A 24,047-nucleotide genomic window follows, 5' to 3' on the forward strand; every position below is an offset into this window, starting at 1 on the left:
CCGATAAGCACCGGGTCGACGGGAGCGGAGCCGCCGAGAGGGCGGGGACAAGGGAAGAGGGCAGGCGAGGCAGCCAATCGAGGCGCGGGAGCGGTCGGCGGCGATCTGTCGGCCCAATGAGCGCCGCGGAGGGCCGGGCCGAGTGCGGGAAGGGAGGGGGCGTTGTACCGAGCGGGCGCCGTCATGGCCGACGGGATCGTTAGGGCGCAGGCCGCCTGGCCCGGCGGCGGCGCTGCCGCTGCAGCCGCTTTCGGAGAGGTCGCCTGCAAGGGCAAGGAGGTCCCCGCCAACGTTCTCCGTGAGGATGAGCGGTCGTGGGCGAGGAGGTAGCCGCGGCGTCGTCGTGCGAGTCTTCTCTTTCCTTCCTTCCCTCGGCCGCTCGCAGGCCCTCTGAAACGAGGGCCCGTCGCGGGTCCCGGGAGTGCGGCAGGGCGGGTGGTGGCCTTGCTGCGGGAGGGAGGGAGGCAGGCAGGGAGGGAGGGACGGACGGACGGACGGACGGTCGGTCGGTCGGTCGGGGTCTCTCCGGCTCGTGGCGCTCTCTACTGCAGCGCCTCTAAAACCCCGCGCTTCTTCGGTGCGCGTCCCGCCTGCCCCCGGGGTGCCACGGCGCGTACTGGGTCGCCGGCGCAGTCGGTCTCCTTGGGGGTTCGGACTGCCTGCGTATAGGCAGCGAGCATCGCAGTAGTGACCGTAATCAGTCATTTCTGCGTAGCAGAAACGCAGGTCTTGATGCGCCTCGTGACAGCGTTCTAGAGACGCCCCGGCTCGGCCGTGCTAGGCTTTGGTTATGGCACCACCCCCACCGCGCACGCGAGCGCACGCTCTCTCCAAAGTGGCTTGTGAAAGGGAAGAATTGCAGCTTTTCCTAGCTTTCTTAAACATCTAGAAGCCAGTCAATCCCGCAGGCTGCTGGTCCTCACTTGAGGCGGGGGGGGAACTTAGAACTGCTTTTGGAGTGTAGTTGGCTATAGCGAATGGTCTTGAATTTGCTTAGCTCGCTGTACCGAAGGCCTGTTTCACAGTTGAGCGATGTTATAGGGGGGAGAAGTGTGAGGAAGGCTCGTAATTCTCGATTGTCGCGCAGTGAAAGGCGATGGTGAGTAAGAAGTGCAAAGCATCTGTGGAATCGAGTCTTATCGGCGCTGTTTCAGTCGCATCTAAAATAAATAAAACTGCCGGAAGTCGCTAATCTGAAGTACTCGGCTGTCTCGTTGCCCCCGTCACCTTGCGTGCTGGATCCTGCTTCTGGTGCCGTATGCAGTTTCGGTCTGCTGGTGATTTGGGGAGTTCCCTCGCAATTAGTTGCGAGTCGATGGTTTCCTACAGATCGGTGGTATTCGTGTTTCGCAGGTGATACCTTGGCCTCGGTCTGGAGGTGTCTGACGTAGAGCCGGCCATAACGGGCTAACTTGGAATGTTCTTTCCCCTGAGTACGTGGCGTTATCGAGGACGGAGAGTTTATACAGCCTCAGCCGGATTACTCCGGGTTCTTTGAAGATGCCTTCCTACCTCTGGCCGAGGCAATATTTGGACATAACTGAAGGACAGTTAGCAATTGTTTGCCACTTGTGTGTTTTGCGTGTAGAAGGTAGAGAACTTTGCCTATTCAAAGATCGCTTAAGAAGAATCGCTGTTTTGTCGTGCGCGTTTGGGGTACCTGATAATCTGCTTCGGTAGGACGAGTTCGGTGGGGCATAGTGATTTGCTTAAGCTGTTGCCTTTCTCTGAAGCTGACTGCGTTGTAACTGTTTACTCTTCCTCCAGCGCCTTGCGTTCCGTGATAGTTCGCCTCAGGCTCCAGTGTTTTTTCCTAGTCCTTCCTGAGAAGGCAGTTGTCCGGTTATGTGAAGCAGAAGATTCTGGCGGACCCGTGAGTACTGTGGGAGCTTTCTTTTCGCTAGGCTGGCTGTACCTGTAACTAGTTTGTAACTTCCTAGACTCTTTCCCGTCCCCTCTTTTCCTCTGGATGTTGCGGAGGGGCGCACAGTAGGCTATTTTGGGTTTTCCGATGCTGTAGTCTTTTGCCTCTAGCTTGTAATGGAGTTGAGCTTTTTGACTAAGAGCGGCGATATAAAGCGATGCTGGTCTCCGGCTACGCGCTTGTAGTGCAAAAAGCAGTGTTGTTCCGAAGTACGGTCTGATGCCCGTTTTCACGGTTTCCAGACAGCGGCGGTGGTACTTTGACTATGCAGAAGAGGGCTTGGGGTTTGGGCAGGTCAGAGGCGAGGAAAGGGAAAGCTGGTTGAGCGGCGCTGGGTGTTTGTTTCGCTGTTAGCTATGCAAGTCAAGTTCCAAGGCTTTGTGAGGCCACGCAAAAGAAAAGGCACCGTGAAGCTTTTATTTTCCGCCAGAGCGGCTTACGTTGCCCGAAGCTATGACGGGGGCTTTAACCCCCGAGACAAATTTAGCTTCTGTGACTGTTTTGTAGTCTGTTCCTGTCTAGAGGGTAATTCAAAGAGCAGCGGTTGAATCGTGAAGGATTAGCTAACCGTGTTCTGTGGATGGTTCTCCGCTCGCGTTCGTTCTGTGCGTCGTGGCACGTTATGTTAGGTAACGTTATTTCCTTTTTCCAGCTTCTTGGGCGTGTAATGGTTGTTGGCAAGAAGTGTGCTGCTAACCTGGACCTGACCAATGGATTCCGGATGGCTGTGAATGCCCACCCTCGGGCCCTTCGGGCTGTCGTGTACATCTACGTATTCTGGGTGGCGGTCAGTTGGGCCGGCCTCCTGGCTAAGGTTTTTGCACCGCAGGCGTCACTGCACGCGTACGGGTCGCCGCCGAGTAGGTTTCATATGTTGCCCGTCAATCTAGCCCCTGTTGATGTATGATTTTTTTTTTTTTTTTCCTGGACGGCTGTCTATGGAGGGTAATAAAGAGCTTTGAGCAGCACTTGCACAATAAAGATGGAGCATGGGGATATGACCTCTGTCTTGTGTGTCTTGCCGATGGAAATAGTTCTGCAAGTTAAAAGAATGTTTCGGTCTGTTGACAGTGTCGTGTAGATGGTGGTTTGCCCAGTCATTTGAAACGCGAAGATAGAAGCGCTCGGCGGTCCTGTGGGTCTCCATCTCCCTAAGACGATCTAGGATGTGCTGTGTGTTTGAGGCCTTGCTATCTTCCCCCTGCTCCCAAATAAAAGGGCGTGCTTTTATTGCGAAACAGCCGCATCGAGGACTGGCAGATGTAGAACCAGAGAAGAATAAGGTTGGAAGAAAGCTTCCAGGCATCGTCTGTTGTCTGCCCCTGTCCCGAGGAGGCAGAATAAACTCTACCCGGTGTGATTTCTGACAGGTGCTTGTCAGCCTGTTCTTGACTACCGTAGGAGTTTTGCTACCGCTTTCTTTTCAGTCGTGGGTTTCGCAACTTCGAGAAGTAATTTCTCCCACAGACGCTTTTCAAAGCGTAGAAGGCTCTGGGATGCTTGAGTCGGCTTCTGAACGTTCAAGACTCGGCTGCCGTTCCCTTTATTTTTTTGTATGTATTTTTAGAATCTTCTTTTTTTCTAAACGAAGTCCGTTGTTCAGGAACTAGAAGAAGGATTAGCTAAAGGCACCATAAGGCGTTTAAATGCGATCACCTCTCGTGCTTTGTTAGACCTCTGGCTTTGCTGTGCTCCTTGTTTAATTGCGGTTACGTTCAAGGCTTACTGGAGCGTGGGAGCGTTAAAATGCTATTAAATATTTTTAGTGTTTGAAACTTGCTAATGAAATGATTTTTGTGACTCCGTTCCTCACAAAGAAACTCGATTCCTTAGCAGGAGGAATGATCTTTGTTACTGGATCTGTTTGCGGGGTTAACGATTGCAGCTGTGAATGACTAAAGTCTTTTGAAGAAGCTGAATGATAAAAACCAAACCGAAACAAGAAACAGCCCTTGTTCTACTCGAAGTAATATAGAATTTGCCGTTTGCGGGGTCAGATGAAAATAGTTGTGGAAGTCAACTACTTGGGGGGGGGGAGGGGAGGGGAGGGGAGGGGAGGGGAGGGGTGGGTGGAGGTGGAGATGCTGTTGCCCTTTCAGGGAAAGCTTCTTAAATTGGCACTTGATCAACTGTTCTGTTTCTGTATTTGTCCTTGGTCTCTTTCATTGGTCTGTTTTGTTGACGTAGAAGAGCCCATGGAACTGCTCAAAGAAACCTGTGCAAATGGACCTTGAGTAAGTATTTACGTGTTCAACTGTTCCCCAGTCGGTCTAGCTAATGCTATCAGCGCTTGTAGTCTTTCACAAAAGGTGTTTAATTCCTGAGAAAGTAGAGGAGGAAGATGATTGGTAATCTCTTTGCTTAATAGGCACTGTTAGACAACCGTAGAAGGCGAAGAAATTTGCCCCCGAGGCACCAATTTGACCCTTCCTTTAGCCTGTACGCTTTCAAAGAGCATATCATAGAACCATAGAATGGCCTGGGTTGAAAAGCACCTTAAAGATCATCTAGTTTCAACCCCCCTGCTCTGGGCAGCGTTGCCAACCGCTAGAGCAGGCTGCCCAGAGCCGCGTCCAGCCTGGCCTTGAATGCCTCCAGGGATGGGGCATCCAGAACCTCTCTGGGCAACCCGTTCCAGTGCCTCACCGCCCTCTGAGTGAAAAACTTTCTCCTAATATGTAAGCTAAATCTCCCCTGTCTTAGTTTAAAACCATTCCCCCTTGTCCTATCGCTATCAACACGTGTATTTTTACTCCTGTATATACAGATTCGTAGGGGTTGGAAGGGACCTCAAGAGATCGTCGGGTCCAACCCCCCTGCCAGAGCAGGTTCCCTAGAGCAGGCTGCCCAGGTAGGCGTCCAGACGGGCCTTGAATATCTCCGGAGAAGGAGACTCCACAACCTCCCTGGGCAGCCTGTTCCAGCGCTCCGTCACCCTCACCGTGAAGAAGTTCTTTCGCATGTTGGTGCGGAACTTCCTGTGCTCCAGTTTTTGGCCGTTGCCCCTTGTCCTATCCCCACAAACCACTGAAAAGAGGGTGGCCAAGTCCCACTGTCTCCCACACTTAAGATATTTGTAATCATTGATAAGATCCCCTCTCAGTCTTCTCTTCTCAAGGCTGAACAGGCCCAGGTCTCTCAGTCTTTGCTCATAGGGGAGATGCTCCAGGCCCCGTATCATCTTTGTTGCCCTCCGCTGGACTCTTTCCAGGAGATCCCTGTCTCTCTTTTTGTACTGGGGAGCCCGGAACCGGACACGGTACTCCCAGGCGAGGCCTGCCCAGGGCAGAGTAGAGGGGGAGGATCACCTCCCTTGACCTGCTGGCCACGCTCCTTTTAACGCACGCCAGGATCCCGTTGGCCTTCTTGGCCACCAGGGCACGCCGCTGGCTCATGGTCAACCTGTCGTCCACCAGGACCCCCGGGTCCTTCTCCGCAGCGCTCCTCTCCAGCAGGTCATCCCCCAGCCTGTACTGATACACGCGGTTGTTCCTTCCCAGGTGCAGGACTCTACGCTTGCTCTTGTTAAACTTCATTTGGCTTCTTCCTGCCCAGCTCTCCAGCCCGCCCAGGTCTCGCTGAATGGCAGCACAGCCTTCTGGCGTGTCGGCCACTCCTCCCAGCTTTGTATCATCGGCGTACTTGCTGAGGCTGGACACTATTCCCTCGTCAAGGTCGGCGATGAAGATGTTGAACAAGACCGGACCCAGCACCGACCCCTGGGGAACACCGCTAGTCACAGGGCTGCAGCCGGACTCTGCGCCGCCGATCACCGCCCTCTGAGCTCGGCCGGTCAGCCAGGTCTCAACCCACCTTACCGTCCACTCGTCTATCCCACGCTTTCTCAGCTTTGCTAGCAGGACGTCGTGGGAGACAGTATCGGAAGCCTTGCTAAAGTCAAGGTAGATGACATCCACTGCTCTCCCTCCATCAACGCAGCTGGTGATGCCATCATAGAAGGCAACGAGGTCGGTCGAGCACGATTTCCCCTTGGTGAATCCATGCTGACTACTCCTCATAACCTCCTTCTCTTCCAATGGCTTGGAGATGGCATCCAGAACAAGCTGTTCCAACACCTTTCCAGCTGTTCCAACACCTTTCCAGGGACGGAGGTGAGACTGACCTTTCCAAGAGCTCCACATCCTTCTTGTGCTGGGGGCCCCAGGCCTGCACGCAGTATTCCAGGTGGGGTCTCCCAAGAGCAGGGTAGAGGGGGATAATCACCTCCCTCTCCCTGCTGGCCACCCCTTTGTTAATGCAGCCCAGGACACAGTTGGCCTTCCGGGCTGCAAGCGCGCGCTGCTGGCTCGTGTCCAGCTTCTCGTCCATCAGGACCCCCAAGTCCTTCTCCGCAGGGCTGCTCTCAAGTTCTTCTTCTCCCAGTCTATAGAAATACCTGGGATTGCCCCAGCCCAAGGTCAACGCCTTGCACTTGGCCTTGTTGAACCTCATTAGGTTCTCATGGGCCCACTTCTCCGGCCTGTCCAGGTCCCTCCGGACGGCATCCCTTCCCTCTGTTGTATCGACTGCACCGCTCAGCTTGGTGTCATCTGCAAACTTGCTCGATTCCGTCGTCTGTGTCATTGCTAAAGATGTTGAAGAGCACCGGTCCCGAGGCCGACCCCTGAGGGACACCGCTTGTGACCGGCCTCCACCCAGACATAGAGCCGTTGACCACAACCCTTTGGCTGCGACCAGCCAACCAATTCTTTATCCGCCCAGCAGTCCATCCTTCAAATCCATACCTCTCCAATTTAGAGAGAAGAATGTGGTGAGGGACCGTATCAAAGGCTTTGCTCAGTCCACGTGGCATATCCTATCCCAGGAGTGGTTTCAGCCGTAAACAACAAACAGTTACGAGGAGAGGTGTAGCTCTGTAAATATTTTTGTTGCCTTGGGTGAATTGGTGTCTGGTCGCACTGAGTGGCCCGCGTGGTAGCTGGGAGATGGCCGACGGGGAGGACTGAGATGTTAAAGCTGCCTGTGGTTGCCTGCCCCCAGCCCCAGCCCCAGCCCCGTCCCCGTGTGCCATCCCGATGGCAGTAGCGCCTGGAACCTCAAACTAAAGCGAGCGTATTCTGATGTCGTTACCCTCCAAGCCTGTCAGAGAGGCAGAAGCGCTGTGGCCTACTCAGGCAGGAACCGCGCGTGTGGGGACGGCCACGTCCCTGCCGCCGTGTCGGGCCAGTTTGAGCTCCGCTCTCCCTGGGGCTGCTGCAGGGCACCGCGGACCACGCTTGGGCAGCCTTGGGGGGCACTGCCTATTTTTCCAGAAGCCTCCTCCCCAGCTGAGCACAAACCCAGTTGTGATGTGCCAGGGCTGAGCACAGGCTTTGTATTCCTCCCCGCCACCCCGTGCGCGGGAGGTGCAGCTTTCCCCCTTAGAAACACCAGCAGTTGAAGTGGGGCTCTCAGGGAAGGTTGTGGAGCAACTTCTGAAAAGGTAAGGCCTGCCCTGGCAAAAGCGGGGATCTGCCTGCGGGGAGCAGCGCCCAAAAGCCACCAGCGTGTTTGGGGTGGAGCTGATAGGGTCATAAATAATAGTTGGGGCTACGAGCGCGAGGTCCCGCATTTGGTCCGGGGCAATCCTAAGCACGAATCCAGGCTGGGCGGAGAATGGATGGAGAGCAGCTCTGAGGAGAAGGGCCTGGGGGCGTTGGTTGATGAGAAGCTCGTCAACCGGAGCCGGCAATGCAATGGACGCTTGCAGCCCGGAAAGCCACCCGTATCCTGGGCCGCATCAAAAGGAGGGCGGCCGGCAAGTCGAGGGAGGTGATTCTCCCTCTCTGCTGCTGTGCTCTTGTGAGGCCCCACCTAGAGTAAGTACTGTGTTCAGCTCTGGGGCCCCCAGCACAAGAAGGACGGGGACGTACTAGAACGCGTCCAGAGGAGGGCCACGAAGATGACCAGGGGGCTGGGGCACCTCTCCCAGGAAGGCAGGCTGAGGGAGTTGGGGTGGTTCAGCCTGGAGAGAGAAGAGAAGGCTCCGGGGAGACCTTGGAGGGGCCTTCCAGTACCCAAAGGGGGGGCCCTACAGGAAAGCTGGGGAGGGACTCTTTGTCAGGGAGAGGAGCGATAGGGCAAGGAGTAATGGTTTTAAACTCAAAGAGGGTAGACTTAGACTGGATAGTTGGAAGAGATTCTTTCCTGAGAGGGGGGTGAGGCACTGGAACGGGTTGCCAGGAGAAGTGGCGGATGCCCCGTCCCTGGAAGTGTTTAAGGCCAGGTTGGATGGGGCTTTGAGCAACGTGGTCTAGTGGAAGGTGTCCCTGCCCAGGGCGGGGGGGTTGGAATTAGGTGATCTTTAAGTAAGGTCCCTGCCAAGCCAAGCCATGCTATGATTCTATGATCGGAGCAACCGTTCTGTGGAGCTCGTTTCCCAGCCGTGCAGGGCCCGGCTTCCCTCCGCGGAGCCGCCCAGCCCGTTTTCGGGCGCCCACTTCCTCCCTCCCGGTCGGATCCCTCCGCGCCCCGAGGGCACGCGACCTCCCTGAGCGCCGATAAGCACCGGGTCGACGGGAGCGGAGCCGCCGAGAGGGCGGGGACAAGGGAAGAGGGCAGGCGAGGCAGCCAATCGAGGCGCGGGAGCGGTCGGCGGCGATCTGTCGGCCCAATGAGCGCCGCGGAGGGCCGGGCCGAGTGCGGGAAGGGAGGGGGCGTTGTACCGAGCGGGCGCCGTCATGGCCGACGGGATCGTTAGGGCGCAGGCCGCCTGGCCCGGCGGCGGCGCTGCCGCTGCAGCCGCTTTCGGAGAGGTCGCCTGCAAGGGCAAGGAGGTCCCCGCCAACGTTCTCCGTGAGGATGAGCGGTCGTGGGCGAGGAGGTAGCCGCGGCGTCGTCGTGCGAGTCTTCTCTTTCCTTCCTTCCCTCGGCCGCTCGCAGGCCCTCTGAAACGAGGGCCCGTCGCGGGTCCCGGGAGTGCGGCAGGGCGGGTGGTGGCCTTGCTGCGGGAGGGAGGGAGGGAGGCAGGGAGGGAGGGACGGACGGACGGTCGGTCGGTCGGTCGGTCGGTCGGTCGGTCGGTCGGGGTCTCTCCGGCTCGTGGCGCTCTCTACTGCAGCGCCTCTAAAACCCCGCGCTTCTTCGGTGCGCGTCCCGCCTGCCCCCGGGGTGCCACGGCGCGTACTGGGTCGCCGGCGCAGTCGGTCTCCTTGGGGGTTCGGACTGCCTGCGTATAGGCAGCGAGCATCGCAGTAGTGACCGTAATCAGTCATTTCTGCGTAGCAGAAACGCAGGTCTTGATGCGCCTCGTGACAGCGTTCTAGAGACGCCCCGGCTCGGCCGTGCTAGGCTTTGGTTATGGCACCACCCCCACCGCGCACGCGAGCGCACGCTCTCTCCAAAGTGGCTTGTGAAAGGGAAGAATTGCAGCTTTTCCTAGCTTTCTTAAACATCTAGAAGCCAGTCAATCCCACAGGCTGCTGGTCCTCACTTGAGGCGGGGGGGGAACTTAGAACTGCTTTTGGAGTGTAGTTGGCTATAGCGAATGGTCTTGAATTTGCTTAGCTCGCTGTACCGAAGGCCTGTTTCACAGTTGAGCGATGTTATAGGGGGGAGAAGTGTGAGGAAGGCTCGTAATTCTCGATTGTCGCGCAGTGAAAGGCGATGGTGAGTAAGAAGTGCAAAGCATCTGTGGAATCGAGTCTTATCGGCGCTGTTTCAGTCGCATCTAAAATAAATAAAACTGCCGGAAGTCGCTAATCTGAAGTACTCGGCTGTCTCGTTGCCCCCGTCACCTTGCGTGCTGGATCCTGCTTCTGGTGCCGTATGCAGTTTCGGTCTGCTGGTGATTTGGGGAGTTCCCTCGCAATTAGTTGCGAGTCGATGGTTTCCTACAGATCGGTGGTATTCGTGTTTCGCAGGTGATACCTTGGCCTCGGTCTGGAGGTGTCTGACGTAGAGCCGGCCGTAACGGGCTAACTTGGAATGTTCTTTCCCCTGAGTACGTGGCGTTATCGAGGACGGAGAGTTTATACAGCCTCAGCCGGATTACTCCGGGTTCTTTGAAGATGCCTTCCTACCTCTGGCCGAGGCAATATTTGGACATAACTGAAGGACAGTTAGCAATTGTTTGCCGCTTGTGTGTTTTGCGTGTAGAAGGTAGAGAACTTTGCCTATTCAAAGATCGCTTAAGAAGAATCGCTGTTTTGTCGTGCGCGTTTGGGGTACCTGATAATCTGCTTCGGTAGGACGAGTTCGGTGGGGCATAGTGATTTGCTTAAGCTGTTGCCTTTCTCTGAAGCTGACTGCGTTGTAACTGTTTACTCTTCCTCCAGCGCCTTGCGTTCCGTGATAGTTCGCCTCAGGCTCCAGTGTTTTTTCCTAGTCCTTCCTGAGAAGGCAGTTGTCCGGTTATGTGAAGCAGAAGATTCTGGCGGACCCGTGAGTACTGTGGGAGCTTTCTTTTCGCTAGGCTGGCTGTACCTGTAACTAGTTTGTAACTTCCTAGACTCTTTCCCGTCCCCTCTTTTCCTCTGGATGTTGCGGAGGGGCGCACAGTAGGCTATTTTGGGTTTTCCGATGCTGTAGTCTTTTGCCTCTAGCTTGTAATGGAGTTGAGCTTTTTGACTAAGAGCGGCGATATAAAGCGATGCTGGTCTCCGGCTACGCGCTTGTAGTGCAAAAAGCAGTGTTGTTCCGAAGTACGGTCTGATGCCCGTTTTCACGGTTTCCAGACAGCGGCGGTGGTACTTTGACTATGCAGAAGAGGGCTTGGGGTTTGGGCAGGTCAGAGGCGAGGAAAGGGAAAGCTGGTTGAGCGGCGCTGGGTGTTTGTTTCGCTGTTAGCTATGCAAGTCAAGTTCCAAGGCTTTGTGAGGCCACGCAAAAGAAAAGGCACCGTGAAGCTTTTATTTTCCGCCAGAGCGGCTTACGTTGCCCGAAGCTATGACGGGGGCTTTAACCCCCGAGACAAATTTAGCTTCTGTGACTGTTTTGTAGTCTGTTCCTGTCTAGAGGGTAATTCAAAGAGCAGCGGTTGAATCGTGAAGGATTAGCTAACCGTGTTCTGTGGATGGTTCTCCGCTCGCGTTCGTTCTGTGCGTCGTGGCACGTTATGTTAGGTAACGTTATTTCCTTTTTCCAGCTTCTTGGGCGTGTAATGGTTGTTGGCAAGAAGTGTGCTGCTAACCTGGACCTGACCAATGGATTCCGGATGGCTGTGAATGCCCACCCTCGGGCCCTTCGGGCTGTCGTGTACATCTACGTATTCTGGGTGGCGGTCAGTTGGGCCGGCCTCCTGGCTAAGGTTTTTGCACCGCAGGCGTCACTGCACGCGTACGGGTCGCCGCCGAGTAGGTTTCATATGTTGCCCGTCAATCTAGCCCCTGTTGACGTATGATTTTTTTTTTTTTTTTTTTTTCCTGGACGGCTGTCTATGGAGGGTAATAAAGAGCTTTGAGCAGCACTTGCACAATAAAGATGGAGCATGGGGATATGACCTCTGTCTTGTGTGTCTTGCCGATGGAAATAGTTCTGCAAGTTAAAAGAATGTTTCGGTCTGTTGACAGTGTCGTGTAGATGGTGGTTTGCCCAGTCATTTGAAACGCGAAGATAGAAGCGCTCGGCGGTCCTGTGGGTCTCCATCTCCCTAAGACGATCTAGGATGTGCTGTGTGTTTGAGGCCTTGCTATCTTCCCCCTGCTCCCAAATAAAAGGGCGTGCTTTTATTGCGAAACAGCCGCATCGAGGACTGGCAGATGTAGAACCAGAGAAGAATAAGGTTGGAAGAAAGCTTCCAGGCATCGTCTGTTGTCTGCCCCTGTCCCGAGGAGGCAGAATAAACTCTACCCGGTGTGATTTCTGACAGGTGCTTGTCAGCCTGTTCTTGACTACCGTAGGAGTTTTGCTACCGCTTTCTTTTCAGTCGTGGGTTTCGCAACTTCGAGAAGTAATTTCTCCCACAGACGCTTTTCAAAGCGTAGAAGGCTCTGGGATGCTTGAGTCGGCTTCTGAACGTTCAAGACTCGGCTGCCGTTCCCTTTATTTTTTTGTATGTATTTTTAGAGTCTTCTTTTTTTCTAAACGAAGTCCGTTGTTCAGGAACTAGAAGAAGGATTAGCTAAAGGCACCATAAGGCGTTTAAATGCGATCACCTCTCGTGCTTTGTTAGACCTCTGGCTTTGCTGTGCTCCTTGTTTAATTGCGGTTACGTTCAAGGCTTACTGGAGCGTGGGAGCGTTAAAATGCTATTAAATATTTTTAGTGTTTGAAACTTGCTAATGAAATGATTTTTGTGACTCCGTTCCTCACAAAGAAACTCGATTCCTTAGCAGGAGGAATGATCTTTGTTACTGGATCTGTTTGCGGGGTTAACGATTGCAGCTGTGAATGACTAAAGTCTTTTGAAGAAGCTGAATGATAAAAACCAAACCGAAACAAGAAACAGCCCTTGTTCTACTCGAAGTAATATAGAATTTGCCGTTTGCGGGGTCAGATGAAAATAGTTGTGGAAGTCAACTACTTGGGGGGGGGGAGGGGAGGGGAGGGGAGGGGTGGGTGGAGGTGGAGATGCTGTTGCCCTTTCAGGGAAAGCTTCTTAAATTGGCACTTGATCAACTGTTCTGTTTCTGTATTTGTCCTTGGTCTCTTTCATTGGTCTGTTTTGTTGACGTAGAAGAGCCCATGGAACTGCTCAAAGAAACCTGTGCAAATGGACCTTGAGTAAGTATTTACGTGTTCAACTGTTCCCCAGTCGGTCTAGCTAGGTCTAGCTAATGCTATCAGCGCTTGTAGTCTTTCACAAAAGGTGTTTAATTCCTGAGAAAGTAGAGGAGGAAGACGATTGGTAATCTCTTTGCTTAATAGGCACTGTTAGACAACCGTAGAAGGCGAAGAAATTTGCCCCCGAGGCACCAATTTGACCCTTCCTTTAGCCTGTACGCTTTCAAAGAGCATATCATAGAACCATAGAATGGCCTGGGTTGAAAAGCACCTTAAAGATCATCTAGTTTCAACCCCCCTGCTCTGGGCAGCGTTGCCAACCGCTAGAGCAGGCTGCCCAGAGCCGCGTCCAGCCTGGCCTTGAATGCCTCCAGGGATGGGGCATCCAGAACCTCTCTGGGCAACCCGTTCCAGTGCCTCACCGCCCTCTGAGTGAAAAACTTTCTCCTAATATCTAAGCTAAATCTCCCCTGTCTTAGTTTAAAACCATTCCCCCTTGTCCTATCGCTATCAACACGTGTATTTTTACTCCTGTATATACAGATTCGTAGGGGTTGGAAGGGACCTCAAGAGATCGTCGGGTCCAACCCCCCTGCCAGAGCAGGTTCCCTAGAGCAGGCTGCCCAGGTAGGCGTCCAGACGGGCCTTGAATATCTCCGGAGAAGGAGACTCCACAACCTCCCTGGGCAGCCTGTTCCAGCGCTCCGTCACCCTCACCGTGAAGAAGTTCTTTCGCATGTTGGTGCGGAACTTCCTGTGCTCCAGTTTTTGGCCGTTGCCCCTTGTCCTATCCCCACAAACCACTGAAAAGAGGGTGGCCAAGTCCCACTGTCTCCCACACTTAAGATATTTGTAATCATTGATAAGATCCCCTCTCAGTCTTCTCTTCTCAAGGCTGAACAGGCCCAGGTCTCTCAGTCTTTGCTCATAGGGGAGATGCTCCAGGCCCCGTATCATCTTTGTTGCCCTCCGCTGGACTCTTTCCAGGAGATCCCTGTCTCTCTTTTTGTACTGGGGAGCCCGGAACCGGACACGGTACTCCCAGGCGAGGCCTGCCCAGGGCAGAGTAGAGGGGGAGGATCACCTCCCTTGACCTGCTGGCCACGCTCCTTTTAACGCACGCCAGGATCCCGTTGGCCTTCTTGGCCACCAGGGCACGCCGCTGGCTCATGGTCAACCTGTCGTCCACCAGGACCCCCGGGTCCTTCTCCGCAGCGCTCCTCTCCAGCAGGTCATCCCCCAGCCTGTACTGATACACGCGGTTGTTCCTTCCCAGGTGCAGGACTCTACGCTTGCTCTTGTTAAACTTCATTTGGCTTCTTCCTGCCCAGCTCTCCAGCCCGCCCAGGTCTCGCTGAATGGCAGCACAGCCTTCTGGCGTGTCGGCCACTCCTCCCAGCTTTGTATCATCGGCGTACTTGCTGAGGCTGGACACTATTCCCTCGTCAAGGTCGGCGATGAAGATGTTGAACAAGACCGGACCCAGCACCGACCCCTGGGGAACACCGCTAGTCACAGGGCTGCAGCCGGACTCTGCGCCGCCGATCACCACCCTCTGAGCTCGGCCGGTCAGCCAGGTCTCAACCCACCTTACCGTCCACTCGTCTATCCCACGCTTTCTCAGCTTTGCTAGCAGGACGTCGTGGGAGACAGTATCGGAAGCCTTGCTAAAGTCAAGGTAGATGACATCCACTGCTCTCCCTCCATCAACGCAGCTGGTGATGCCATCATAGAAGGCAACGAGGTCGGTCGAGCACGATTTCCCCTTGGTGAATCCATGCTGACTACTCCTCATAACCTCCTTCTCTTCCAATGGCTTGGAGATGGCATCCAGAACAAGCTGTTCCAACACCTTTCCAGCTGTTCCAACACCTTTCCAGGGACGGAGGTGAGACTGACCTTTCCAAGAGCTCCACATCCTTCTTGTGCTGGGGGCCCCAGGCCTGCACGCAGTATTCCAGGTGGGGTCTCCCAAGAGCAGGGTAGAGGGGGATAATCACCTCCCTCTCCCTGCTGGCCACCCCTTTGTTAATGCAGCCCAGGACACAGTTGGCCTTCCGGGCTGCAAGCGCGCGCTGCTGGCTCGTGTCCAGCTTCTCGTCCATCAGGACCCCCAAGTCCTTCTCCGCAGGGCTGCTCTCAAGTTCTTCTTCTCCCAGTCTATAGAAATACCTGGGATTGCCCCAGCCCAAGGTCAACGCCTTGCACTTGGCCTTGTTGAACCTCATTAGGTTCTCATGGGCCCACTTCTCCGGCCTGTCCAGGTCCCTCCGGACGGCATCCCTTCCCTCTGTTGTATCGACTGCACCGCTCAGCTTGGTGTCATCTGCAAACTTGCTCGATTCCGTCGTCTGTGTCATTGCTAAAGATGTTGAAGAGCACCGGTCCCGAGGCCGACCCCTGAGGGACACCGCTTGTGACCGGCCTCCACCCAGACATAGAGCCGTTGACCACAACCCTTTGGCTGCGACCAGCCAACCAATTCTTTATCCGCCCAGCAGTCCATCCTTCAAATCCATACCTCTCCAATTTAGAGAGAAGAATGTGGTGAGGGACCATATCAAAGGCTTTGCTCAGTCCAGGTGGCATATCCTATCCCAGGACTGGTTTCAGCCGTAAACAACAAACAGTTACGAGGAGAGGTGTAGCTCTGTAAATATTTTTGTTGCCTTGGGTGAATTGGTGTCTGGTCGCACTGAGTGGCCCGCGTGGTAGCTGGGAGATGGCCGACGGGGAGGACTGAGATGTTAAAGCTGCCTGTGGTTGCCTGCCCCCAGCCCCAGCCCCAGCCCCGTCCCCGTGTGCCATCCCGATGGCAGTAGCGGCTGGAACCTCAAACTAAAGCGAGCGTATTCTGATGTCGTTACCCTCCAAGCCTGTCAGAGAGGCAGAAGCGCTGTGGCCTACTCAGGCAGGAACCGCGCGTGTGGGGACGGCCACGTCCCTGCCGCCGTGTCGGGCCAGTTTGAGCTCCGCTCTCCCTGGGGCTGCTGCAGGGCACCGCGGACCACGCTTGGGCAGCCTTGGGGGGCACTGCCTATTTTTCCAGAAGCCTCCTCCCCAGCTGAGCACAAACCCAGTTGTGATGTGCCAGGGCTGAGCACAGGCTTTGTATTCCTCCCCGCCACCCCGTGCGCGGGAGGTGCAGCTTTCCCCCTTAGAAACACCAGCAGTTGAAGTGGGGCTCTCAGGGAAGGTTGTGGAGCAACTTCTGAAAAGGTAAGGCCTGCCCTGGCAAAAGCGGGGATCTGCCTGCGGGGAGCAGCGCCCAAAAGCCACCAGCGTGTTTGGAGTGGAGCTGATAGGGTCATAAATAATAGTTGGGGCTACGAGCGCGAGGTCCCGCATTTGGTCCGGGGCAATCCTAAGCACGAATCCAGGCTGGGCGGAGAATGGATGGAGAGCAGCTCTGAGGAGAAGGGCCTGGGGGCGTTGGTTGATGAGAAGCTCGTCAACCGGAGCCGGCAATGCAATGGACGCTTGCAGCCCGGAAAGCCACCCGTATCCTGGGCCGCATCAAAAGGAGGGCGGCCGGCAAGTCGAGGGAGGTGATTCTCCCTCTCTGCTGCTGTGCTCTTGTGAGGCCCCACCTAGAGTAAGTACTGTGTTCAGCTCTGGGGCCCCCAGCACAAGAAGGACGGGGACGTACTAGAACGCGTCCAGAGGAGGGCCACGAAGATGACCAGGGGGCTGGGGCACCTCTCCCAGGAAGGCAGGCTGAGGGAGTTGGGGTGGTTCAGCCTGGAGAGAGAAGAGAAGGCTCCGGGGAGACCTTGGAGGGGCCTTCCAGTACCCAAAGGGGGGGCCCTACAGGAAAGCTGGGGAGGGACTCTTTGTCAGGGAGAGGAGCGATAGGGCAAGGAGTAATGGTTTTAAACTCAAAGAGGGTAGACTTAGACTGGATAGTTGGAAGAGATTCTTTCCTGAGAGGGGGGTGAGGCACTGGAACGGGTTGCCAGGAGAAGTGGCGGATGCCCCGTCCCTGGAAGTGTTTAAGGCCAGGTTGGATGGGGCTTTGAGCAACGTGGTCTAGTGGAAGGTGTCCCTGCCCAGGGCGGGGGGGTTGGAATTAGGTGATCTTTAAGTAAGGTCCCTGCCAAGCCAAGCCATGCTATGATTCTATGATCGGAGCAACCGTTCTGTGGAGCTCGTTTCCCAGCCGTGCAGGGCCCGGCTTCCCTCCGCGGAGCCGCCCAGCCCGTTTTCGGGCGCCCACTTCCTCCCTCCCGGTCGGATCCCTCCGCGCCCCGAGGGCACGCGACCTCCCTGAGCGCCGATAAGCACCGGGTCGACGGGAGCGGAGCCGCCGAGAGGGCGGGGACAAGGGAAGAGGGCAGGCGAGGCAGCCAATCGAGGCGCGGGAGCGGTCGGCGGCGATCTGTCGGCCCAATGAGCGCCGCGGAGGGCCGGGCCGAGTGCGGGAAGGGAGGGGGCGTTGTACCGAGCGGGCGCCGTCATGGCCGACGGGATCGTTAGGGCGCAGGCCGCCTGGCCCGGCGGCGGCGCTGCCGCTGCAGCCGCTTTCGGAGAGGTCGCCTGCAAGGGCAAGGAGGTCCCCGCCAACGTTCTCCGTGAGGATGAGCGGTCGTGGGCGAGGAGGTAGCCGCGGCGTCGTCGTGCGAGCCTTCTCTTTCCTTCCTTCCCTCGGCCGCTCGCAGGCCCTCTGAAACGAGGGCCCGTCGCGGGTCCCGGGAGTGCGGCAGGGCGGGTGGTGGCCTTGCTGCGGGAGGGAGGGAGGCAGGCAGGGAGGGAGGGACGGACGGACGGACGGACGGTCGGTCGGTCGGTCGGGGTCTCTCCGGCTCGTGGCGCTCTCTACTGCAGCGCCTCTAAAACCCCGCGCTTCTTCGGTGCGCGTCCCGCCTGCCCCCGGGGTGCCACGGCGCGTACTGGGTCGCCGGCGCAGTCGGTCTCCTTGGGGGTTCGGACTGCCTGCGTATAGGCAGCGAGCATCGCAGTAGTGACCGTAATCAGTCATTTCTGCGTAGCAGAAACGCAGGTCTTGATGCGCCTCGTGACAGCGTTCTAGAGACGCCCCGGCTCGGCCGTGCTAGGCTTTGGTTATGGCACCACCCCCACCGCGCACGCGAGCGCACGCTCTCTCCAAAGTGGCTTGTGAAAGGGAAGAATTGCAGCTTTTCCTAGCTTTCTTAAACATCTAGAAGCCAGTCAATCCCGCAGGCTGCTGGTCCTCACTTGAGGCGGGGGGGGAACTTAGAACTGCTTTTGGAGTGTAGTTGGCTATAGCGAATGGTCTTGAATTTGCTTAGCTCGCTGTACCGAAGGCCTGTTTCACAGTTGAGCGATGTTATAGGGGGGAGAAGTGTGAGGAAGGCTCGTAATTCTCGATTGTCGCGCAGTGAAAGGCGATGGTGAGTAAGAAGTGCAAAGCATCTGTGGAATCGAGTCTTATCGGCGCTGTTTCAGTCGCATCTAAAATAAATAAAACTGCCGGAAGTCGCTAATCTGAAGTACTCGGCTGTCTCGTTGCCCCCGTCACCTTGCGTGCTGGATCCTGCTTCTGGTGCCGTATGCAGTTTCGGTCTGCTGGTGATTTGGGGAGTTCCCTCGCAATTAGTTGCGAGTCGATGGTTTCCTACAGATCGGTGGTATTCGTGTTTCGCAGGTGATACCTTGGCCTCGGTCTGGAGGTGTCTGACGTAGAGCCGGCCATAACGGGCTAACTTGGAATGTTCTTTCCCCTGAGTACGTGGCGTTATCGAGGACGGAGAGTTTATACAGCCTCAGCCGGATTACTCCGGGTTCTTTGAAGATGCCTTCCTACCTCTGGCCGAGGCAATATTTGGACATAACTGAAGGACAGTTAGCAATTGTTTGCCGCTTGTGTGTTTTGCGTGTAGAAGGTAGAGAACTTTGCCTATTCAAAGATCGCTTAAGAAGAATCGCTGTTTTGTCGTGCGCGTTTGGGGTACCTGATAATCTGCTTCGGTAGGACGAGTTCGGTGGGGCATAGTGATTTGCTTAAGCTGTTGCCTTTCTCTGAAGCTGACTGCGTTGTAACTGTTTACTCTTCCTCCAGCGCCTTGCGTTCCGTGATAGTTCGCCTCAGGCTCCAGTGTTTTTTCCTAGTCCTTCCTGAGAAGGCAGTTGTCCGGTTATGTGAAGCAGAAGATTCTGGCGGACCCGTGAGTACTGTGGGAGCTTTCTTTTCGCTAGGCTGGCTGTACCTGTAACTAGTTTGTAACTTCCTAGACTCTTTCCCGTCCCCTCTTTTCCTCTGGATGTTGCGGAGGGGCGCACAGTAGGCTATTTTGGGTTTTCCGATGCTGTAGTCTTTTGCCTCTAGCTTGTAATGGAGTTGAGCTTTTTGACTAAGAGCGGCGATATAAAGCGATGCTGGTCTCCGGCTACGCGCTTGTAGTGCAAAAAGCAGTGTTGTTCCGAAGTACGGTCTGATGCCCGTTTTCACGGTTTCCAGACAGCGGCGGTGGTACTTTGACTATGCAGAAGAGGGCTTGGGGTTTGGGCAGGTCAGAGGCGAGGAAAGGGAAAGCTGGTTGAGCGGCGCTGGGTGTTTGTTTCGCTGTTAGCTATGCAAGTCAAGTTCCAAGGCTTTGTGAGGCCACGCAAAAGAAAAGGCACCGTGAAGCTTTTATTTTCCGCCAGAGCGGCTTACGTTGCCCGAAGCTATGACGGGGGCTTTAACCCCCGAGACAAATTTAGCTTCTGTGACTGTTTTGTAGTCTGTTCCTGTCTAGAGGGTAATTCAAAGAGCAGCGGTTGAATCGTGAAGGATTAGCTAACCGTGTTCTGTGGATGGTTCTCCGCTCGCGTTCGTTCTGTGCGTCGTGGCACGTTATGTTAGGTAACGTTATTTCCTTTTTCCAGCTTCTTGGGCGTGTAATGGTTGTTGGCAAGAAGTGTGCTGCTAACCTGGACCTGACCAATGGATTCCGGATGGCTGTGAATGCCCACCCTCGGGCCCTTCGGGCTGTCGTGTACATCTACGTATTCTGGGTGGCGGTCAGTTGGGCCGGCCTCCTGGCTAAGGTTTTTGCACCGCAGGCGTCACTGCACGCGTACGGGTCGCCGCCGAGTAGGTTTCATATGTTGCCCGTCAATCTAGCCCCTGTTGATGTATGATTTTTTTTTTTTTTTTCCTGGACGGCTGTCTATGGAGGGTAATAAAGAGCTTTGAGCAGCACTTGCACAATAAAGATGGAGCATGGGGATATGACCTCTGTCTTGTGTGTCTTGCCGATGGAAATAGTTCTGCAAGTTAAAAGAATGTTTCGGTCTGTTGACAGTGTCGTGTAGATGGTGGTTTGCCCAGTCATTTGAAACGCGAAGATAGAAGCGCTCGGCGGTCCTGTGGGTCTCCATCTCCCTAAGACGATCTAGGATGTGCTGTGTGTTTGAGGCCTTGCTATCTTCCCCCTGCTCCCAAATAAAAGGGCGTGCTTTTATTGCGAAACAGCCGCATCGAGGACTGGCAGATGTAGAACCAGAGAAGAATAAGGTTGGAAGAAAGCTTCCAGGCATCGTCTGTTGTCTGCCCCTGTCCCGAGGAGGCAGAATAAACTCTACCCGGTGTGATTTCTGACAGGTGCTTGTCAGCCTGTTCTTGACTACCGTAGGAGTTTTGCTACCGCTTTCTTTTCAGTCGTGGGTTTCGCAACTTCGAGAAGTAATTTCTCCCACAGACGCTTTTCAAAGCGTAGAAGGCTCTGGGATGCTTGAGTCGGCTTCTGAACGTTCAAGACTCGGCTGCCGTTCCCTTTATTTTTTTGTATGTATTTTTAGAATCTTCTTTTTTTCTAAACGAAGTCCGTTGTTCAGGAACTAGAAGAAGGATTAGCTAAAGGCACCATAAGGCGTTTAAATGCGATCACCTCTCGTGCTTTGTTAGACCTCTGGCTTTGCTGTGCTCCTTGTTTAATTGCGGTTACGTTCAAGGCTTACTGGAGCGTGGGAGCGTTAAAATGCTATTAAATATTTTTAGTGTTTGAAACTTGCTAATGAAATGATTTTTGTGACTCCGTTCCTCACAAAGAAACTCGATTCCTTAGCAGGAGGAATGATCTTTGTTACTGGATCTGTTTGCGGGGTTAACGATTGCAGCTGTGAATGACTAAAGTCTTTTGAAGAAGCTGAATGATAAAAACCAAACCGAAACAAGAAACAGCCCTTGTTCTACTCGAAGTAATATAGAATTTGCCGTTTGCGGGGTCAGATGAAAATAGTTGTGGAAGTCAACTACTTGGGGGGGGGGAGGGGAGGGGAGGGGAGGGGAGGGGTGGGTGGAGGTGGAGATGCTGTTGCCCTTTCAGGGAAAGCTTCTTAAATTGGCACTTGATCAACTGTTCTGTTTCTGTATTTGTCCTTGGTCTCTTTCATTGGTCTGTTTTGTTGACGTAGAAGAGCCCATGGAACTGCTCAAAGAAACCTGTGCAAATGGACCTTGAGTAAGTATTTACGTGTTCAACTGTTCCCCAGTCGGTCTAGCTAATGCTATCAGCGCTTGTAGTCTTTCACAAAAGGTGTTTAATTCCTGAGAAAGTAGAGGAGGAAGATGATTGGTAATCTCTTTGCTTAATAGGCACTGTTAGACAACCGTAGAAGGCGAAGAAATTTGCCCCCGAGGCACCAATTTGACCCTTCCTTTAGCCTGTACGCTTTCAAAGAGCATATCATAGAACCATAGAATGGCCTGGGTTGAAAAGCACCTTAAAGATCATCTAGTTTCAACCCCCCTGCTCTGGGCAGCGTTGCCAACCGCTAGAGCAGGCTGCCCAGAGCCGCGTCCAGCCTGGCCTTGAATGCCTCCAGGGATGGGGCATCCAGAACCTCTCTGGGCAACCCGTTCCAGTGCCTCACCGCCCTCTGAGTGAAAAACTTTCTCCTAATATGTAAGCTAAATCTCCCCTGTCTTAGTTTAAAACCATTCCCCCTTGTCCTATCGCTATCAACACGTGTATTTTTACTCCTGTATATACAGATTCGTAGGGGTTGGAAGGGACCTCAAGAGATCGTCGGGTCCAACCCCCCTGCCAGAGCAGGTTCCCTAGAGCAGGCTGCCCAGGTAGGCGTCCAGACGGGCCTTGAATATCTCCGGAGAAGGAGACTCCACAACCTCCCTGGGCAGCCTGTTCCAGCGCTCCGTCACCCTCACCGTGAAGAAGTTCTTTCGCATGTTGGTGCGGAACTTCCTGTGCTCCAGTTTTTGGCCGTTGCCCCTTGTCCTATCCCCACAAACCACTGAAAAGAGGGTGGCCAAGTCCCACTGTCTCCCACACTTAAGATATTTGTAATCATTGATAAGATCCCCTCTCAGTCTTCTCTTCTCAAGGCTGAACAGGCCCAGGTCTCTCAGTCTTTGCTCATAGGGGAGATGCTCCAGGCCCCGTATCATCTTTGTTGCCCTCCGCTGGACTCTTTCCAGGAGATCCCTGTCTCTCTTTTTGTACTGGGGAGCCCGGAACCGGACACGGTACTCCCAGGCGAGGCCTGCCCAGGGCAGAGTAGAGGGGGAGGATCACCTCCCTTGACCTGCTGGCCACGCTCCTTTTAACGCACGCCAGGATCCCGTTGGCCTTCTTGGCCACCAGGGCACGCCGCTGGCTCATGGTCAACCTGTCGTCCACCAGGACCCCCGGGTCCTTCTCCGCAGCGCTCCTCTCCAGCAGGTCATCCCCCAGCCTGTACTGATACACGCGGTTGTTCCTTCCCAGGTGCAGGACTCTACGCTTGCTCTTGTTAAACTTCATTTGGCTTCTTCCTGCCCAGCTCTCCAGCCCGCCCAGGTCTCGCTGAATGGCAGCACAGCCTTCTGGCGTGTCGGCCACTCCTCCCAGCTTTGTATCATCGGCGTACTTGCTGAGGGTGGACACTATTCCCTCGTCAAGGTCGGCGATGAAGATGTTGAACAAGACCGGACCCAGCACCGACCCCTGGGGAACACCGCTAGTCACAGGGCTGCAGCCGGACTCTGCGCCGCCGATCACCGCCCTCTGAGCTCGGCCGGTCAGCCAGGTCTCAACCCACCTTACCGTCCACTCGTCTATCCCACGCTTTCTCAGCTTTGCTAGCAGGACGTCGTGGGAGACAGTATCGGAAGCCTTGCTAAAGTCAAGGTAGATGACATCCACTGCTCTCCCTCCATCAACGCAGCTGGTGATGCCATCATAGAAGGCAACGAGGTCGGTCGAGCACGATTTCCCCTTGGTGAATCCATGCTGACTACTCCTCATAACCTCCTTCTCTTCCAATGGCTTGGAGATGGCATCCAGAACAAGCTGTTCCAACACCTTTCCAGGGACGGAGGTGAGACTGACCTTTCCAAGAGCTCCACATCCTTCTTGTGCTGGGGGCCCCAGGCCTGCACGCAGTATTCCAGGTGGGGTCTCCCAAGAGCAGGGTAGAGGGGGATAATCACCTCCCTCTCCCTGCTGGCCACCCCTTTGTTAATGCAGCCCAGGACACAGTTGGCCTTCCGGGCTGCAAGCGCGCGCTGCTGGCTCGTGTCCAGCTTCTCGTCCATCAGGACCCCCAAGTCCTTCTCCGCAGGGCTGCTCTCAAGTTCTTCTTCTCCCAGTCTATAGAAATACCTGGGATTGCCCCAGCCCAAGGTCAACGCCTTGCACTTGGCCTTGTTGAACCTCATTAGGTTCTCATGGGCCCACTTCTCCGGCCTGTCCAGGTCCCTCCGGACGGCATCCCTTCCCTCTGTTGTATCGACTGCACCGCTCAGCTTGGTGTCATCTGCAAACTTGCTCGATTCCGTCGTCTGTGTCATTGCTAAAGATGTTGAAGAGCACCGGTCCCGAGGCCGACCCCTGAGGGACACTGCTTGTGACCGGCCTCCACCCAGACATAGAGCCGTTGACCACAACCCTTTGGCTGCGACCAGCCAACCAATTCTTTATCCGCCCAGCAGTCCATCCTTCAAATCCATACCTCTCCAATTTAGAGAGAAGAATGTGGTGAGGGACCGTATCAAAGGCTTTGCTCAGTCCAGGTGGCATATCCTATCCCAGGAGTGGTTTCAGCCGTAAACAACAAACAGTTACGAGGAGAGGTGTAGCTCTGTAAATATTTTTGTTGCCTTGGGTGAATTGGTGTCTGGTCGCACTGAGTGGCCCGCGTGGTAGCTGGGAGATGGCCGACGGGGAGGACTGAGATGTTAAAGCTGCCTGTGGTTGCCTGCCCCCAGCCCCAGCCCCAGCCCCGTCCCCGTGTGCCATCCCGATGGCAGTAGCGGCTGGAACCTCAAACTAAAGCGAGCGTATTCTGATGTCGTTACCCTCCAAGCCTGTCAGAGAGGCAGAAGCGCTGTGGCCTACTCAGGCAGGAACCGCGCGTGTGGGGACGGCCACGTCCCTGCCGCCGTGTCGGGCCAGTTTGAGCTCCGCTCTCCCTGGGGCTGCTGCAGGGCACCGCGGACCACGCTTGGGCAGCCTTGGGGGGCACTGCCTATTTTTCCAGAAGCCTCCTCCCCAGC

The 24,047-nt window shown here is 55.1% G+C and overlaps 1 protein-coding gene across 4 annotated transcripts; it reads left to right on the forward strand.

Annotated features, from left to right (window-relative positions):
- Positions 1-141: 141 nt before the first annotated feature.
- Positions 142-20,558, forward strand: LOC308184823 (adenosine 5'-monophosphoramidase HINT1-like). 4 transcript variants are annotated; one of them, XM_080572402.1, is made up of 4 exons: positions 142-326; positions 1,768-1,873; positions 2,577-2,784; positions 2,996-3,699. In XM_080572402.1, exons 1-4 carry the CDS (start codon positions 184-186, stop codon positions 3,040-3,042), a joined length of 504 nt encoding a protein of 167 aa, XP_080428528.1. In that variant the 5' UTR covers positions 142-183; the 3' UTR covers positions 3,043-3,699. The 4 variants fall into 4 exon arrangements, 2 of the variants coding, with proteins under 2 accessions (XP_080428528.1, XP_080428527.1); XM_080572401.1 differs by lacking the exons at positions 142-326; positions 1,768-1,873; positions 2,577-2,784; positions 2,996-3,699 and adding exons at positions 17,001-17,185; positions 18,627-18,732; positions 19,436-19,643; positions 19,855-20,558; XR_013942928.1 differs by lacking the exons at positions 1,768-1,873; positions 2,577-2,784.
- The last annotated feature ends 3,489 nt before the right edge of the window (positions 20,559-24,047 follow it).

The sequence above is a fragment of the Anser brachyrhynchus genome (assembly GCF_964034855.1).
Source record: "Anser brachyrhynchus genome assembly, chromosome: W".
NCBI classification, from domain to species: Eukaryota; Metazoa; Chordata; class Aves; order Anseriformes; family Anatidae; genus Anser; species Anser brachyrhynchus.

Excerpts from the sequence above, each read along its gene's own strand:
- LOC308184823 (XM_080572402.1), top strand. The coding sequence starts at position 184 with ATGGCCGACGGGATCGTTAGGGCGCAGGCCGCCTGGCCCGGCGGCGGC. Across the intron at positions 327-1,767 it reads GAGCGGTCGTGGGCGAGGAG|CGCCTTGCGTTCCGTGATAG; the intron begins GTAGCCGCGGCG and ends CTCTTCCTCCAG. Across the intron at positions 2,785-2,995 it reads CGCGTACGGGTCGCCGCCGA|TGTCGTGTAGATGGTGGTTT; the intron begins GTAGGTTTCATA and ends GTCTGTTGACAG.